The 17,343-nt window shown below is 38.3% G+C and overlaps 1 protein-coding gene across 9 annotated transcripts in view; it reads right to left on the bottom strand.

Moving 5' to 3' along the window:
• ARHGEF7 (Rho guanine nucleotide exchange factor 7) overlaps positions 1 to 17,343 on the bottom strand; it is a 127,788-nt gene that overhangs the window by 42,869 nt on the left and 67,576 nt on the right. For 8 of the 9 annotated variants that reach the window (XM_029998757.2, XM_029998759.2, XM_029998758.2 and 5 more), the window contains 3 exons: positions 10,921 to 11,015; positions 10,511 to 10,606; positions 2,182 to 2,304 (listed from right to left, as the gene is read on the bottom strand). In XM_029998757.2, the coding sequence (XP_029854617.1) occupies positions 2,182 to 2,304; positions 10,511 to 10,606; positions 10,921 to 11,015 (314 nt within the window). Of the gene's footprint in view, positions 1 to 2,181; positions 2,305 to 10,510; positions 10,607 to 10,920; positions 11,016 to 13,480; positions 13,547 to 17,343 lie in introns of those variants that run through there. The other variant, XM_041119470.1, reaches the window with a different exon arrangement.

Raw genomic sequence — 17,343 nt, 5'->3', positions numbered from 1 at the left:
ATTATTATTACAACGATGACTATCCACAAACCTCGCAGTAATTTTTACATTAAGGTTTATGAGGGATGCTTTTACACACTAAAAACATCTCAGCTAAATAGACAAGCAGATAGTTCTGAGTATTTTCCTTTTCCTCATGCCTTCAGTCAGTTTGTTATTCCTCTCTCTTCCTCTACTTTTAAAACAATGTAATTAAAAGCTTCCCAGCGTTCTGAGAGGAAAAGGTTCAGACCTGCTTAAAGCACCTTCTGATTTCTTCATGGCAGCCATCTCAAGCAGAATTTTTAGTCAAGCCACTTACTACCTACAGCAATGTTCCACAAAAATGATGGGCTTAGAATAATAAAATAGGGGTAATTTAAAAAAAACCAGGATTCACTTCTGTTGACTCATGCCTGGCAACACAATAGCATTAAACAGAAAGCTGTTTATCACAACGTCTCTCCCCTTGAGCTATCTCATACAAACAATACAATTGCTTTGAACCTGCTCCACATCCAACTTACTTAACTACTTTATGACTCCTACACTGACTCCACCAGGACTTGAGATCAAGCCCACTTTACAGACCATAAGCTGAATTTTTCTAAGACAACCGATGTGCAAAGCAACACAGAGGAGAAGAAATGCTGCTTTTCTCCATTTGCAGAACAGCTTTCCTCCCTCACATTTCTATCACTGTTTCTCAGACATGGCTATTCCCTGTGTTTTCCAAGAGTTCTGAAAGTTAGGATAATCCTTTATAAATGTCTCCAAACCTTAAGAAATGTAGATGATCACTTTGCTATCGCTTGCCATCCTCTATCTATAGATTAAATCCCAGATCTCTGTATGGAAAGAGCATAAAGGCACAAGCAAACAAAAAATCTAAGCCTAAGAGTATTTACCATTTACAGAAAGTGGTACTAGAAGTAGGCCACTTGAAAGAAAACAAACACTAAGGGGCTTCATCAGGGGGTTTTAAACATATTTCGTCTAGCTGAATTTTAATTTGCCATTGCTTCTGACAAAAAACTACCTTATTTCTGCCTATGTTGCAATGAGAATTTACAGCTTGATTTTTCAAACTAGGGTTGGAACATAGTTACATGTCTTACTAACATAAGCGATAGTTCATAGTATTTGGTAGCTACAAGGTTTTTTTATTTATAATATTATAAGTAAAGCTCACAAATATGCCACATAGTGTTGCTGTTAAAACAAAATGTGAGTTCTTGGAAGAAGCTAACATTATAGTAAACAATCAATTATTCTCCTCTTTGTTTAGGAAACGTTAAGAACATTCAAAATAACTTTACTTTGGTCCATCACAAGAAGACAAAAAAAAAAGGGGGGGGGGGGGGGGGGGGGTGGTGGTGGTGAAGCAAAAAGAACAGATATCCTGCTAGAATTTGTCCTATGTCTAACCTTCAAGAGAAGATCATAGTTCTGTCCTGCACCACAAGCAAACATAAATAGCCCCAAAGTAACAGCTGCTTCAGCACATGCTCATGAGAGGAATACATAGCAAAGTTTGTGAAAGCAGACTTCTTTTAGCAAATTCTGGCCTCAACACTCTTCCCTCAAGGTGATACAGGGCATCTTCTATGCAAATTCAAGGTCTGTCCCAAAGCTGAGCAACATCATGTTAACTCAGCATCCTACTTCTACACCCAGGAAATACTAATTTCCTAAACTTTCTCAACTTTCACACTCCTTTCATATTACTCAAAAGTAAAACTAAGGATATACCATTATAAAGTTAAGTATATACAAACATATAGGCTTTTACAGGGCTAAGTTACAATTTGCCAACTGTCTAAAAAGCCTATTGGTAATCATGTCAATTATGCCATAATTTCACAAACTTGTTTTGATCTCGACATTTTTAAATAAAAGATGACAATCAGTACAGTTTGGTTTACATATTCAGAGTCCAGCATGCATTCTTTAAATGAGAAGATTCTCTCAAATACTTGATAAGACACTGGCTAAAACGACAAGCTGGTCCTAATGACATGGAACAGCTTTGCGTTGTGAGGTTTTTTGGTCTTATTTTAAAAAAATATACTAGTTTTATTTTTCCTTAAACAAGCTCTACCATACCAAATGTGTGTCAAAAGAGACATCACAGCTTTACAACACAAGTATATTTTATGCACTTTTTTTGTATCAGGCTTAAAAGACCCAAAGCAAACATACCTGTGTTCTGTGAGAACATTTACTGCTGATGGATGGTTGGCACAGTATGCAAGGTATAAGCTTTTCATTTGTGGCATCAGATTTAGAAAACATCCTCCAACCCTCTGCTGAGCTTCAGGCAACCTAAAAAGAGAGTAATAAAGATGAAATTACTGTAATACCAGCCAGACACAGAAAAAAATTAAAGCCTGGAAAAGCAGTGTATACTGGGGGTTGTTTTTGTTTGTTTTTGTTTTGTTGTTTGGGGGGGGGGGGGGGGTGTTCTTTTGTTTGTTTTTTTTTTTTAACAAAATCAACAGATCAATTTCTATGGTCACTGACCAGCAACCAACACCCTTCTCTTCCTTCTTCACAGCTTCAACCCTGTAACTGTCAGGCCTGATTATGCCACTACAGTACAGGCAGAATATGCTACATACCTGTAAGATGGTCATTCAGCAAAATTTTTTCAAGCATTAGTGGTAATTAGCACCTTCTTTAGGAGTTTGATTTTTCAGTCAAGATATACCTATCTGTTAGAACAGTTTACTATCCACTTATATATGCCATGCAAATCTTAAAAGCAGTATTTCAGCACTTAGACAAAAAAATGGATGGAGTAGCAGCAGGATTCTTTCCCTCTAGCCTACACCAGCAGAGATGATAGGCTTAAAATATTCATTAAAAGACCTAAGTACTGTATTAAGCTCTGATAGCACAAATAGAAGCCAGTTACAGTGCAGTAAGACGCTGTTTTTACACAATTGTCACTCATCTTGCTTTTTAAGGACCATAAAGCACTTTTATGTTGGTTTGTAACCAGGGCAAGAGTGCTGCTTTACCACCATCAGTACAGAAATACTTTCTGTAACTCATACTTCCTTCATCTTTCATGCTCAAATGTACCACATCTGCCAAGCAGTGAAGGAAAATTTCACAATTCTGTTCAGAACAGCTTATTTTGTCTAGCATAAAATGGTGCTTAAATAACAGCAGCCTCAGTGACTTTGGCAAAAAAGATGAGTCAGCAAAGAGGAACAGTATTTAGAAGAAAGCTTACTTTCACACAGTCTTGGTGAACCTAATCAGTTTTGATCAGATTTGTCAGAGGAATAAAAACATATTTATCCACATAAATAAGGGACGACAGGATATGAAAAAAGATAATATGAATATACATAGTGTATTTTTCAGAAGTTTTTAGCAGAAACTGTCATCTCGAATTGCAGTAAGAAAATAACTGGAGTATAAATATCTGAAACTGGCTGGGTGGCACCAGCGTAGAACTGGTAGGATCAGCAGAAAGTAAAAGTCTGACTTCTGATTTTGCATCTGTATAAGCAGGGGGAAAAAAAGAAAAAGAAAAATGCAACTCTTCCAGTCTTATTCTTAGTATCTCCTTAAGCTGCATACTTCAGATGCACACTTACATACTTTTTAAAAATCTAAAATAATTTTCAAGTTAAACACAAACTGATGGGAAGAAGCATATACTCTAACCAGTCATGCTTACTTACTGTTACCATATCACCATTCTCAGAACCACTCAAAAATATCCATGCTAGATTACTTCTTACGTGAGAAAGAATAAATTGGACAAACAAGTGAACAATATCGTAAGGGTGTCAGAAGGGATGAAACCCTATTATTTACTACAGAGCAACTCCCACTTGAAGGACTAAGCCTCTTCAGCAGTAGGGTTTATGGCCAATAGCCAGCTGTATAACCCACACTGAAGTCAACCAGAAGATGGGACACTAAGTTTCCATCAGTCCTAGACTACAAGCTTGTCCCTGATACCTTGCCTAAACCCATTGTACAACATGTGCAAGGAGATGAAATGTTTAATTTCTCCATATGTTTCCTCTCCTTGCATAAAGATTGCATCTCCTGATATAAATACACCAAGTCTTTGCTTCAGCCTGTTTGCAAGATGAAACAAACAGTGGATTTTGTTGCTACTGTTATCACCCATTTAAGTACTCTTAAAACTAGTATTCCACACTGCTCTAGAGCTAGATGAGTCCTCAGTAAGTACTCAACAGACATACCATTAAGCACAGTCAAAGGGTTTCATGCTAAAATTAGTTCCAACAATTCTCTCTGGAAGAATATTGGTTTTATTTAAAAATAATTTTTTTTTTTAAAGTCAAGATTTTCTGTAATTGTCCTGAACATCTGCATAAAGTCTCTATAAACATCAATATTTAGCATATTCCCTCTGAAAAAGTAAGAGATGCTCCAGTGAAGTCCAGTAAAGAGAAGAACTGTTCAGCCTTCCAGGACAGCCACTCCTCCAAGCAGGGGATGTTCCCATCCTGCTCAAACACAGTCCTCTTCTCCCATTCCTTGGGTTTGTTCATAATAGTTAAAACTCAAAGTTCATCCCAAGATGACCCCAAGAAATATTCCCCCAAATTTCAGAACAATAAGTCTGTCTACTACTAAGCTGTTCAGTCCCTCTGTATGGTGTGGGAAGACCTACCCAGTATGAAGTCAAAATTGACTGTACAGGTGATCAAAACACGAGGCAGGGAAACACACTTCCTTATTTGAAAGCAGCTTTCACTATAAACACCTGGAAAATGACAGCTGAACCCCCAGCTGGCACATCATGCCAGATACACTCTGAACACATTATCAGCACTCCTTACATTAAAGGCTAGGGCCTTTATTTTATTTTTTATTATTTTATTGCCTGCATCTTTATTTCTCTTTCAAGAAAAGTTTAAGTTCTGAAATCAATAGAGTGGCTGCTTTTGCAGGTATTCAGGGGAAAACCAGGGGCATTCCCCAGCATACCGAGGGAATGCTATTCTTGGAGCCTTCCAAACAGCATTTCCTGCTCGGCAGCTGGCTCCCTTTAATACATCTAAGCACGAGCTAATAATACATTCTTCGAGTCATAGATGCAGCAAAAGTCTCAAACTCTGAAGACATACTCAAGGCATATAACTCGGGATTAAATAGTAAGAGGCCCCAAGAAACAGTTGCTGAAAATGGTTAAATTCCCTTTTCATACTGTAGTGCCGGGCGGGGAAGTGAATTACGGCTGCTCGCACCAAGCAGACATCTGTGTCTTCTCAGTCTGCTGTCCTTTTAGCAGAATGAAAGACTGACGTTATTCTCTTTTACATATTGCACATGCATTGCAACTTTATACTGCACATTCTTTGTTGAATTAGGATAATTAACAGATTTTATGAGGGGGTGGCAACTCATCCCCCTGTGACTTTTCTAATCCACGCATTAGTTGCAAGTGTTCTACTATTTTTAGAGGAACCATTAGTAAGTTATCTGTATCTCCTTTAACTGCTGAAAAAACCAACAATTTAACACCTATCACCACATCATATAAACCTTTTTGTAATTAATGTGTTCAATAAAGAGCATAGTTATTTTACAATTTATTCTTAAGTTGTCATCCCAATATTCTCATATTTGGTACTTTAATTAAAAAGGAATCACATATAACTATTTTTACATATATATAAATGTTAATAACTTCAGTTATAAAAAGGCCAAAGATACGTTTTAATTTTGTTTACAGAATTAAGAGAACCATAACAAAGCCTTTGCTGCTGCACACATGCTAAAGGCATCATCATACGACTACATCTAAACTACCTAACAGATTATCTGCTTGTTGGAGTTGCATCCAACAGCTATCCGTACTGTTTCTCCAGACTCAAAACAGGTTCCCGCTGCATGATAATTTGAGAAAAGAAACGAAGAAAATACCTTGTTGCTCAATCGTGCTTACTTTAAGATTCTGATCAAAACCAGCAATCAGAACTGGACTAAAGCTAGACTGGCAGCCAACAGAGAAAGAGTGACATTACAGAATATCTAATTATGTCCTGCCTGTCAGAAGAAATCTGCCTTAGTTTTGGTGTCAGAGGATATTACAACCTTCTGGGAAAGGTTGTGGAAACTGTGATGAATTCAGACAAATTTAAACACAGACTAACAGAGGCAATTTTAAAAGAAAAGTAGGTAACAAAATGTAATCAGCACTGTATGTTTTCTTTTTGTAAAGAAAAGATCAGATGTCCCCAAATTTCACTGAACTGTGTGGTTACCATAAGAGTGTCATGCAGCAATCTATGTCCCTGTATATAGGGACACACACCTGCAGAACCTGCTACAAACTGGAAACTTTCAATTATCTGGGTGGCATTTTCTGCTCTTCCCCCTCTCCTCCCACAGAAAGATAAACAGCAGAATTTCCTGCCCCTCTCGCAGGCCTCCTGAAGGAACTGGAGCATCAATGATAAGTTTGCTATGTTTGCAGGAGGTTAGTACAGAGAATGTCGAACTTAAAAGCTGATAGCAGACAAAAAGCTGATAGCAGTGCAAGTGAAGGTCTGCAAAAATTAAGGGATAATTGTGATTAATGACTCCAAGGAATGCAGCTTGTGAAGAAACACAAGATTAGATGTTATCTCCCGAGGCTTCACAGTTAAGAAGGTTACTGAAATAAGGGGGACGCTTTGCAACTTTCTGAGCTACTGTTTGCAAAAATGGAGACACTATTCAACTTATTCACAATCCATCAGTGATTTTCAATGCTTCCTTCCCAACCACACTTTTCACTATTTGTCTATTTGCCTTACCTCTCAGACATCTGTTAATATGCATGTTTGTTTCAGGCAACCTGAAGACACTGTATTCAAATTAACTTAACGTTGATAGCCTTATTTCTGTTGATACTCACAATAACCAAAAGCAAGGGACAATACTGGGATAAACCTTTAACAGACTCAATTTATATCTACACTCCAAAACCAAATCTGAAACACTCTAGTTTTGGATTACATTTAAGCGCTCTCCCTTTCACACCCTGGCCTCCCTCCTGCCTTTTTTTTTTTTTTTTTTTTTTTTTTTTTTAAAAATTCCCATTCCATTCCAGGATCATCCCAGAACATGAAGTATCTGCTTGCACTCCAAACACAGAACAAGATAAAGAAAAACATCACAGTTACTGTGACTGCAAGAGCAGGGACATGAGGGAAAGAGAAGACAAAACCCAGCTATGGCTGTTACAGGGCAGGGAGGTAAGTCAGTGATACTAGCTAAAAGACATCCAGTGCCTTCAACTTGCTACAGAGGGGATTATACCTAAGCAGTCCATGCAGGCTGGTGTCACCAGCCAGCCTGTGTGTCGTGTCCCCACTCCCCATACTGAGAAGTATAGCCATAGACTGACAGCTTCTATTCCCAGGTGAATGGAAGACATTTTTTTTTTATGGAGCAGGAGACATCTGTTCAATCTCCTGCTACAAAAATACCCAAAGAGCAATACCTGATTTAGAGATCATTTAGATCAGCCCAGAGATCACCTGACGGACACTGACTTCGTTCGTTCAGAGACCCCTCTGCTGTGTGAACCACTGCAGAACTGATCTTTGGCACTGGATCACACACAGATCTGGAAAGAGACCTAGAGCACTGGACTACTTCGGGTCTTCAAGGGACGGGAGCACGCAGTGCTCTTGCTCTGTTTTACTGTCAGAAATCTGCCCTTTTGCAACTGAAGGCTCTGGCAGCAAAACAACGTGCACTTGAAGCTATCGGTCAAAAAAAAGCACTTTTGAAGCAGATCAGCCAGAAGATTCTCACTCGGTGCTAGTTAGACTCGTTTCATATGCCACTTTAGTTTGGTAAATGAAGAAGAGAAGTCACGAAGGTAGAAGTAACCCCGAACGAATCTGTCCGATGGAGCCCAGCATCCAGGCAAGGCAGACAAGCAGTGTTCCCAGGCCTGTGACAGATGGAGCAGCCCACAGGAGCAGCCCAGTGATACTGCAAGAGAGGCCAACCTGGACAAGTTCGACAAGGACAAGCCTTTAGCAATGCACCAGAAGAGCTTCAAGGCTGGGGGCAGGGTGGGACGGTGGCACACAACTGAAACCAAACCACATCCAAACAACTACTTCCCCCGACACACACGAAGCACCCACTACAGCATTATGTGTTCTGAAAAAAACAGCATCCAACGTTTAACAACATGACAATTAAACAAGCCAAAGTGGTACAGGCAAGAAGAAAAGCAGCAGAAAGTTTCTGTCACTGAAGTACATGCCAGGATTTGTTAAGAGAAAACTCAGACGACAAAATGACTCAAGAGGGGTGTGGAATTCAAAAAACAGTCAACTCTCATGCCCAAGAACAGGAATTTGTCAAGCAAGGTAGGCTGGCAGCACTACAACTGGCAGGACATCGGCATTTGGTCATTCTGACATGTCAAGTTAGAAAAAACACCACACCGGATGCTGCAATATGAAGTGCCTGAATGATGGAACTATAAGCTCTCTGCCAAAAATAAAATAAAACGATAAATCTATTTTCAGCCCGGGAGCTACTCTGAGTTTACAGAACAGGTTCACCAGCCAAAAAAACATGGCAAAATGACAAAAAGCAAGGCAGCAGGGCAAGCATTCTTCTACAGGATGGGAATTATGATGGATTAGATTCAAAACAGGAGGAAGCTGGACACTCAAGTCAATATGTTATGATGAAAATTAAACTGAAAATACAACTTGGCATCACCACCATATTTATGAAATGAAAGTAACACAAAACATTTGCAGTAACCCTTCAGTAACCCTGGGGCATCGCTTCCTCTGCCCACCTACTAGCATCCATTATGTTCATAATTTATTATGCAGCAACGTTTCATTTAGCAGAAAGAAGAAATAAAGGACATTGTGAGAAGGTGCTCTAATAGAGTTTAAATCAAGGAAGGAGTTCTAAATAAGCTTTCTGAGCTTGAAGCTACATTATGATATCACATTAACCCACACACCAAGTCAAAACAAAGCTTGCATTAATATTTGTTTAAAGACATATGCTCTTCCACTCTTGTTTTTAAGACCACCTTAATCAAAAGTTTTAAAAGATGACAGCCTGTTCATGCCAGGTACTTCATTTCCCTAACTTCTGATTCACAGAAACAAAATCATGATAACAAAAGAATGAGACAACAAAGCACAGTGACAAGAAAAGAAAGAAAACATTGAAGTATGGGGACAAAGGGTCATTCTCAGGGATTTAGACACTTAACTAATCAAGTCTAACTTGCCAGAAAGAATATCCTTCCTCTCAAACACAGCGTGGAAGAAAAGCCACTTCAAGAACGTTTCCATTCGACTGCTGAATAGTCACCTGAACTACACCATCCTCCTTTCCATTCTCCCCTAAGTCATCTAGAGGCAGAAGAGAGGGAGAGAAGCCAGGTGGTAGGAAGACGTGGGATCCAAAGTCAGCAACAGACCCAGACGTATGTTACTGCCTAGTGGAGATGCAGCTTATACTTTGTCATGACAAAGCTTCCTCTTCACGTGCAGCAGCTCAGAGGAAGAGAGGAGGGAGAGGTCAAAACACAACACACTGAGCTGATCTAAAGATCACTGCTGCCAAAAGAGGTATTTTCTCCTCCACCCAAGACATTCATTCCTTCTCACAGCCAAGTACTCCCAGCAGACTGAAACTTGCCTAAGCCCTCAGTACCAATTCAAATTACTAACTTGGCAGAAAACAAGCAAATTTGGATTAGCAAGTGGTCAGACAAAACCAGAACACAGACAAGGAAGAGGGCACAACTGAGGTTACGAACAGGAACTATGCTTTCAGTGGAGTTTCAACACTAGAAAACTGTTAGGACAATTTAAACGTGATATGGTCACCTTCTTCCTTACACCCCCAAGTGCTAAGGTACAAGCTGAAAAATATCCAGCTACCACTTCAGCCTAACCTATGGAAGGAACACAGGTGCCTTCATCCCCTTCTTTCTGGGCTTTATGCTTCCTATGTGGTACAATACAGGCATTAAGGCTATTTTTTTAAATTCAGATTGTTCCTTCTGCCTGCCCTGCATGCCTCTCCCAGCACATTTTGATGACCACCATTGTTCAGGACAGAAGAATACTAAGCACAAGCATTCTCATACAGTGTCCTTCACCCAAGTCACTTACCCCCCCCCTCCACTGTTCCATCACAATGTAAGCTCCCTTCATTATTTCTCTTACTTTAAGAAAAGACTTAAAATTAATGCCTCCAAAACAAAAAACACCACTTCCTCTACCACTTCCCCACTGGTATGCAAGTGCATCATGGAAATTCATAAATTGTTTTCAAACTACATCAAAATTCCTACCTCTGCAATTGCCTCCTAGGGCCAATATCTATCTGCACAAGCAATCAATGCATTATCCAAACATTACTGTACTGCTGTAGCAACTATGCTTAAAGTGAGAGGAACAAAAATGTCAAACAATACACACAAGTAAAATAATAAAAAATATTTGCTTGTTAGAATTTTACAGTATCTAGTATGCATAGTACTTACTTGGTGCATTCTTCTAAAGACTGTACAAGCATTTGCTGGAAAGAACTTATTTCTTCCAGGTTTCCCATTAAGTATGAAGTATTTGCCGAGTTTAACCTGGAGCCAAAGTAAATAAAGGGTGTTTACGTTTGCAGTTATTGACTAATTGTGCTTTAATAAAACCTACAGCCTTAAAAGAAAATGTTTACTGGTTGTTAGATCAAGGACCAGCTGTTTTAGTCAGCAAGCAAACTGAATAAAAGCAAGCCCTGCCTCAAGAATCTCACAGTCCACACAAGAAAATGCATACTGACATTGAAATTTTGACCATGTAAACCATTCCCAATACACGAGAGATCTCAAGCTTGATTTAAAAAAAACAACAAACAAAACAAAAACACCCCCCCACACCCAACAACAAACTCACATACTTTTCACTGGCTTGTAATGGTCGCAGGTAGTTTGAAAGCATTGTTTGTAGCTCCTTAGCATATTCATTTTCTGTTTCTAATATATTTTGTAGCACCTGCAATAAATGACAGTTGCTAATTGGTATTTTTCAAGAGATACTTCAAAATCTTCAAATAAATACCACTTTTAAACTGTACTAAAATTTACTTAGCACTAGGAAAACTAAAATCAGTGTTCCTACATGAAAAATATCAGCAAGAAAGCATTGAATACTATAAATCTATGAAATTCACAGGAAAAAAACCACCACACCCACATGCTATGAGCCATCCTTTAGCCATATACCACTGTTTTTGTAAGCTAACAGGAATCTCACTACACTTAAAACTTTTACTGTAAAATTTGAGAACTATACAGTGTTTTTTCCAAAGCTAGGGGTAATTATTCTTCCTATGTACTTCAGAACAGCCAAAGATCATCAGAGGTTGGTAAAGCACAATAGAAGTTGTAAGAGAAATGAACAATTAGTGACGTTTTCTCAGTTTCCATTACAACATGTTACAACTAATTTTGCTAGCGAAGTGTTTACTTATTCAGATGTGCTGTTCTATCTAGAAGGTCTGAATATTAACAGATTTATAAATATCAAGTAATTGCCAACTTTACTTAGCAATATGATTAGCATTATTGCATTATTTGTAAATGAGGCTGCCTAACCTTCCACTGGGAGTGCAATAATATACACTACCATGAGAAAATTACAACAGATTCTGATGCAAAGCCAAGAGTTTATGAAATACAGCACACACTTGTCTTTTGGCTGAATCTAAATCAAACAACTGGAATGCCCCCAAATATGTACAAGAAAACATTTTACTGGGCCATCTCCCGGGAGCCTGCTTTAGGATATCCTCCAATATATTCACATCAAGTTCTACTGTGCTTCTAGCCAGCGAATTACTTCTTGCCTTCAAAAAAGTTAATGATTTAGTAAGAGAACTATCAGAATTAAATGTAGTTCAATGAATACAGCAGAGCTTTGAAAACTTTTTGCTATTCACTGGTCATAAGCCACACCACAAACCTTCTCATTTTGCTACATGCCATATTTGTCAAGCCTACAGTAATATCTCATTTCAGCATTTATAGTAACAACTGTAATTGAGTGCATTATTCACTGTTGTAGTCAATACTCTTTCTTAGGAAATAAAAAAAGCCATTCATTCCTAAATGCAAACCTGATGAAATAACTTTAAATAGTTCAGTATGTCAATGAAGAATTCACTGTTCCTTTCATTGGTGTCATTGATTCTGCTTATTCCTTGAATGCTTCTATTCATGTGGAGAGAGGGAGAGAGACCACTTTTGAGTTCATTCTTTTGTTGGAAATCTGAATCCTGAACTGAAGATTAAAATGTCTCCATTCTCTGCTAAACACTATGACAGAAGAACGTCACAGGGAAAGTTATGGCTACTAACTAGGAAACTACAGCATAAAGTACAATATGGGCACACATTTTTAAAAAGCTAAGGTTTTCTCGACCACTTAGAACAGGAAAAAAAAAAAGAAAAAAATTTCCATTGATCATAGCACTAATTAAACCCCATATTCTCTTAGACATATATAAAACAAAGTCAATTGTTAAAATGGAAATATAAAAGTACTTGGTGTCCATGATGTTCAAAACTAAATGCAAGACCAATCTTTTCCAATATGGCTTTTCCTACAAAAATCTCCCAGCCCAAAGTCATTACACAGCCATTAGTAGGGAAAAGCAGACTGAAAGCCAAGGACAAAAACACGGTGTCCTGATGAAGCATTGAACAGCATTAAAAGATAAAAATCAACAAAATCACTAGAGATCTTGAAAAGCTGCACCACTGCTCCACTTTCTCAAAGAGTATTTCCATTTTGTTATAAAGAGCTGTCTGAAAAGCTTGAAATAAAACTACTTTCATGTTGGACACAACTCCATTATTTTCCTGTGCTCATTTGTATTTTTATTTGAGGATTTTCTTTGCAATACGGAGAATATAGGATTGGAAGAAAAAGACTGAAAGGAGAAAAAAAAAAAAAAAAGAATAGGAAAGCTTAAAAACTAGAATTAGCAACCTAATAAATTACTGGAAAAAAAGGAAAGTAAAATGCAACGGTAAATAAAACTATGCTACAAAACCTATGCAAAGTACTAGACACACTTACACTGCTTTATGTTATTGCAGTAGTTCGCAGTGTTACACAATACTTTAGATATACACAGTTTTAAACACTTCCCAAAACATATTAAATCTATTTCCTTTTTTTTTTTACAAGTACAGTTTCTACTGCATATAACATTCTTTTATGTTTAATATCCTTTAAAAAGAATAATCTTGCTTACATAGCTCTAAAACATCAGTTATGTGAAATCTCGCATCCTTCCAGCTTGACTTACCTACCTCACCGAGAAGCTATGAGGATTAAATGCTTGGACTGTGCTTTGAAGCGATAAGCAGTCAGTACTGCAACTCAGTTTTTTGGCACCAGAGCACCCTTATATTTCTCACATCCACATCTCGCCCGCATGCTCTAATAATCACCTTTCTTCCCTTTCCTGCTTTCTGCGCGTTCTGGCTGCTGCAAGACCCCATGAGACCTCGAAGACCTTGTTTCCACAACTCCACCACAACATTTGCACAGATAAGACCGGGTACCAAAAGAGCAGCATTGAAGTGGCAGCTTTTGCAATCCGTAACACTGATGAATGGCAGGCACAGACAACTGAGCTCATACAGCACAAGCTCTCTCAATCACACGGCATGGAAAATTCAAGCATGGTTAACAATTCTGTCACAGAAAACCCCAGCCATGTCCCTAAGGCAAAAACTACCACCCAAAAATGGATTTAAAATGACGTACATGAAGCTGATAACCTTCTAAATCAGAGGGAGAAAAGGCAGATTTCACAGCTATGCTTGGGCATGATCCTGTAGCACAGTCCCATTTTATGGCAGTAGTGTGGCACTCAACTGAAGTATCACGTACTTCAGCAAAACGGTGATCAACGTCTAATTTTCCTGGATCAGGAGAATCTGAGAGACGAACCCCTTAAAACAGGCCCTTGAGAGGGGCAATGTAAAGCACCACACAAGTATACCATATCTCAAGGGTCCTCAAAAACTTTTATGAACTACAGTAAACACAAACTCTTGACCCAACTTCAAAAGTGTGGCCTCAAAAGGAGTGCTTATTTTCCATCACTTCTCAAACACTTAGATGAAAAATGAGGTCATCCAAATACTCATACTATGGAGAAATTTGCCCATTTCTTTACCTGCTTTTAGAACAGCTGCTTAATCTCAAGGCAGTTGTCCTGTCAGTGGAGATAACCTAATTTTATTTTGGACACAAAGTATTAAATTCTCAAGGGATTTCAAGTAAAAATAAAACTCAAAAGTTACGCCTGCTCTGTCTTCAGGGAATAACCTGCAATAATATGCCCACTTTTTCAGTAACAGGTTACTAAATTACTTCTACATGAAAAACGCTTCGTGCTTGATCACGAGTCTGGTTCACATTACACACTGCTGTAGACTTGTACCATTTTATGGAGTACAAGACCTTGTAGCACTAGTCATTCTCTACTAACCTGCATTCCCGAGCCAGGCAAAACGTAAGCATAAACCAAATGTGCTCTGTCTTCTCAGCAACACCTAGTGCAAGGTGCAGCTAATAAAGCACACTGAGACTAGAAGGTATGTGACTTGTGTTATGAACTTCAGATGGAGCTCTGCGAATCCGTAAAAATAAAGAACACATTTACAAGGGAGTGACGAACAGAGGAAAGCAGTGAAAGCAGTCTCCTCTTTACAGGAAGCACCTTTCCCTTAGCCTATCCCAGTCCTTCTCCCAGAAAGGGAGATTAGCAGAGCCTCTCCTACCACTTTCTGAACTTCCTCTGAACTGCCCTTTGATTTTTGTCCTCAGTCTGACGAATGTACCCACACGTGCTGCCCGCACCTGCACAAATCCTTCCCTAGGAAAAACAGCAATAAATAATCATGAGGCTTACAGGGCCTCGGCACATACCCGTATGGTGGAAGATAGCCACAACATAAAAATAGCAAGCAGTCCCAGAGCGCCAGCCTCAAATCACGCTTGGTTGTCAAGAGAGCCTTTAACACAGATTTTGATGCTTACTCCTTAACTCAGGTTACATCCTTTTAGCTACCAGTTGCCAAAGGTTTATTTGGAGCTATTCTGTTTTTACCTTAGTATGGGCTCAATTTTGCTATCAGTGCAGACTGATGGTAAGACTTCTAGCACAGGGAAGTCCCATGTCTGCAGCTTACGTATCAAGACAGAACAAAAACTCAACTCGCAGGTTAAACTGCTTTCACTTCAGTGAATGGGTTTGCTGTTTGTCATATATACATGTAAAAATCATTACATATTTAATAATTATTAAAAAATAATTATTTTACAGTTATATTGCTATCAGAAGCATTTTCAAGAAAATCCAGATGCCAGCTAGTCTAATTTAGGTTTTAAGCACAGCAGTAAAGTCTTACTTCTCTGAAGCAAAGTGCATTCTACAGCACAGCCTCTCATTCTTTAAACAAAAAGAATAAAATGAGCAGCTTAAAAAAAAAAAAAAAAAAAAAAGGTAGAGGTATTTGCCACACTGTGGAAAAACATGAAAACAAAACAATTATCCAAATCACTGCAGACAGAATTAAGAACAGCACTCTAGGGCCAGTGCTCTAATTTACTATATAAATATATATATTATTACAAGTTGGTAATTTCCAATACCCCCCCAATGTAATATATTATCAACAGTTTATTAATAAACAGCTAGCAGCCAAAACACTGGGAATCTTATTACATCAGTTTAGTGCACCAAGAAAGTTGCACCTAAGCAAGATGAAAAAAACCCTAGTTCCAAGAGTAGGTATGATGGTCACCAGTTTCACTTTTTTTTTTTTTTTTTTTTTTTACTTAAACTACTTTAAAAGCCAACTATGGCTATCTTGTTTTCCAAAGTAGGTATTAGCTTGAGTCTCCATGATTATGTCAATAGGTTATCCAGGGAACAATTATAAAAACCACACAAGCCAAAGGTGCTATTTCCAAACTGTATGGCCTTTTATAACTTAACTATGGTTTTAGGCAAAATCAAACATTTATTTCATATTATTTTCACTCTGAAGTACACTATTGCCCCCCAAAATGGTCTGCATTACTCTTACAAAGTAAAATATGCAACCACAAGATTCAATTAATTTTGGACACAGTCAAACTAAAGTTTTAGTTAAGTCCAAATTAAACAGCTGCAACTCTTACTTTTCATCATATTAAGATCTATCAGGGAAATAATAATATAAGATTAAATATGAGGCATGTATTTACTACTGATTAAAAAAACAAACAAACAAACAAAAAACCCACCAAAAACCAAAACCCAAACCAACCCAAATCTAAAGGACTGATGTCCAAGAGAGCTGCCAATTTATTTTGATTAAAAAGTCAACACAGATATAGATTAAATTTAAGAGCAGTCTTCTGCCTAGTGAAGGAACTAAATCCTCTCTTTGCTGCATTCACTTCAGTTTATTCGTATTGAAAAACACAGGTTTTAACATGCAAACAACTGTTGAGAAGACATATTTGCTAGAACACACTACAGCAACTTTGAAAAAAATTACTATAAAGAGATACAGTGAAAAACAAACAAAAAACCCCCCCGAAAACTATCTGATATTTTGTTGCTGGAGGTACCACAGTAAGATCATTACTTCCTGCAGTTTAAAGGAAGGTGTGCCTGCACAGGTACTTTCCACTGTGACTAGGAGGTGTGGGATACAATGGCCAAAGAATTGCAGCCCTCCCTTTACCATGGAATTACAGCTACTGACAGGCACCACGCAAGCCAGGGGCAGGAGCTGGAGGTTGCTTCATCGTTTTTATTTAGGGGACTATATGCAAAACTGCTCTGTTCCTCCAGGTGGTTGGTGTCAATTCATGCCACAACCGCAAAAGATGAAAGCATAAAATGATGCTTTATGATCCCTGCTAAAAACCGACAAACAAAATGAAAACCAATGACAGCTGCTTCAAAGAAAAGGGAAAGAAACCTTGTGTTTTGCTTTTAGACCAGCAGGGAGCAGTGGTTAACAAAAACAGTAAGATGCTTTATGCTTCCTATCTCCTGTTAGTAAATAAAGGATTCTCAAAATGGTTACAACACCACATTTAAAGACAGAGTTTGGTATGTTTCTTACCTGCATTTACTAAAGAGGTCTGAGTACTAGGTTAAGAATTCCTGGTGTGTGCGCTAAAGGCTGGCTCTGGCTATACTGCTTTTGCTGTGAAATCTATCAATCATTGCAAGGGAGAGGTTCCCGAAGTTAGTAACTGAGTTGATTTATAAGCATAAATACAAAGGAGGCAAATTCTTTCA

This window comes from Aquila chrysaetos, chromosome 23 (assembly GCF_900496995.4).
Source record: "Aquila chrysaetos chrysaetos chromosome 23, bAquChr1.4, whole genome shotgun sequence".
NCBI classification, from domain to species: Eukaryota; Metazoa; Chordata; class Aves; order Accipitriformes; family Accipitridae; genus Aquila; species Aquila chrysaetos.
Note: the sequence above shows the minus strand (reverse complement) of the source record. Positions and strands in the feature narration are given on the sequence as shown.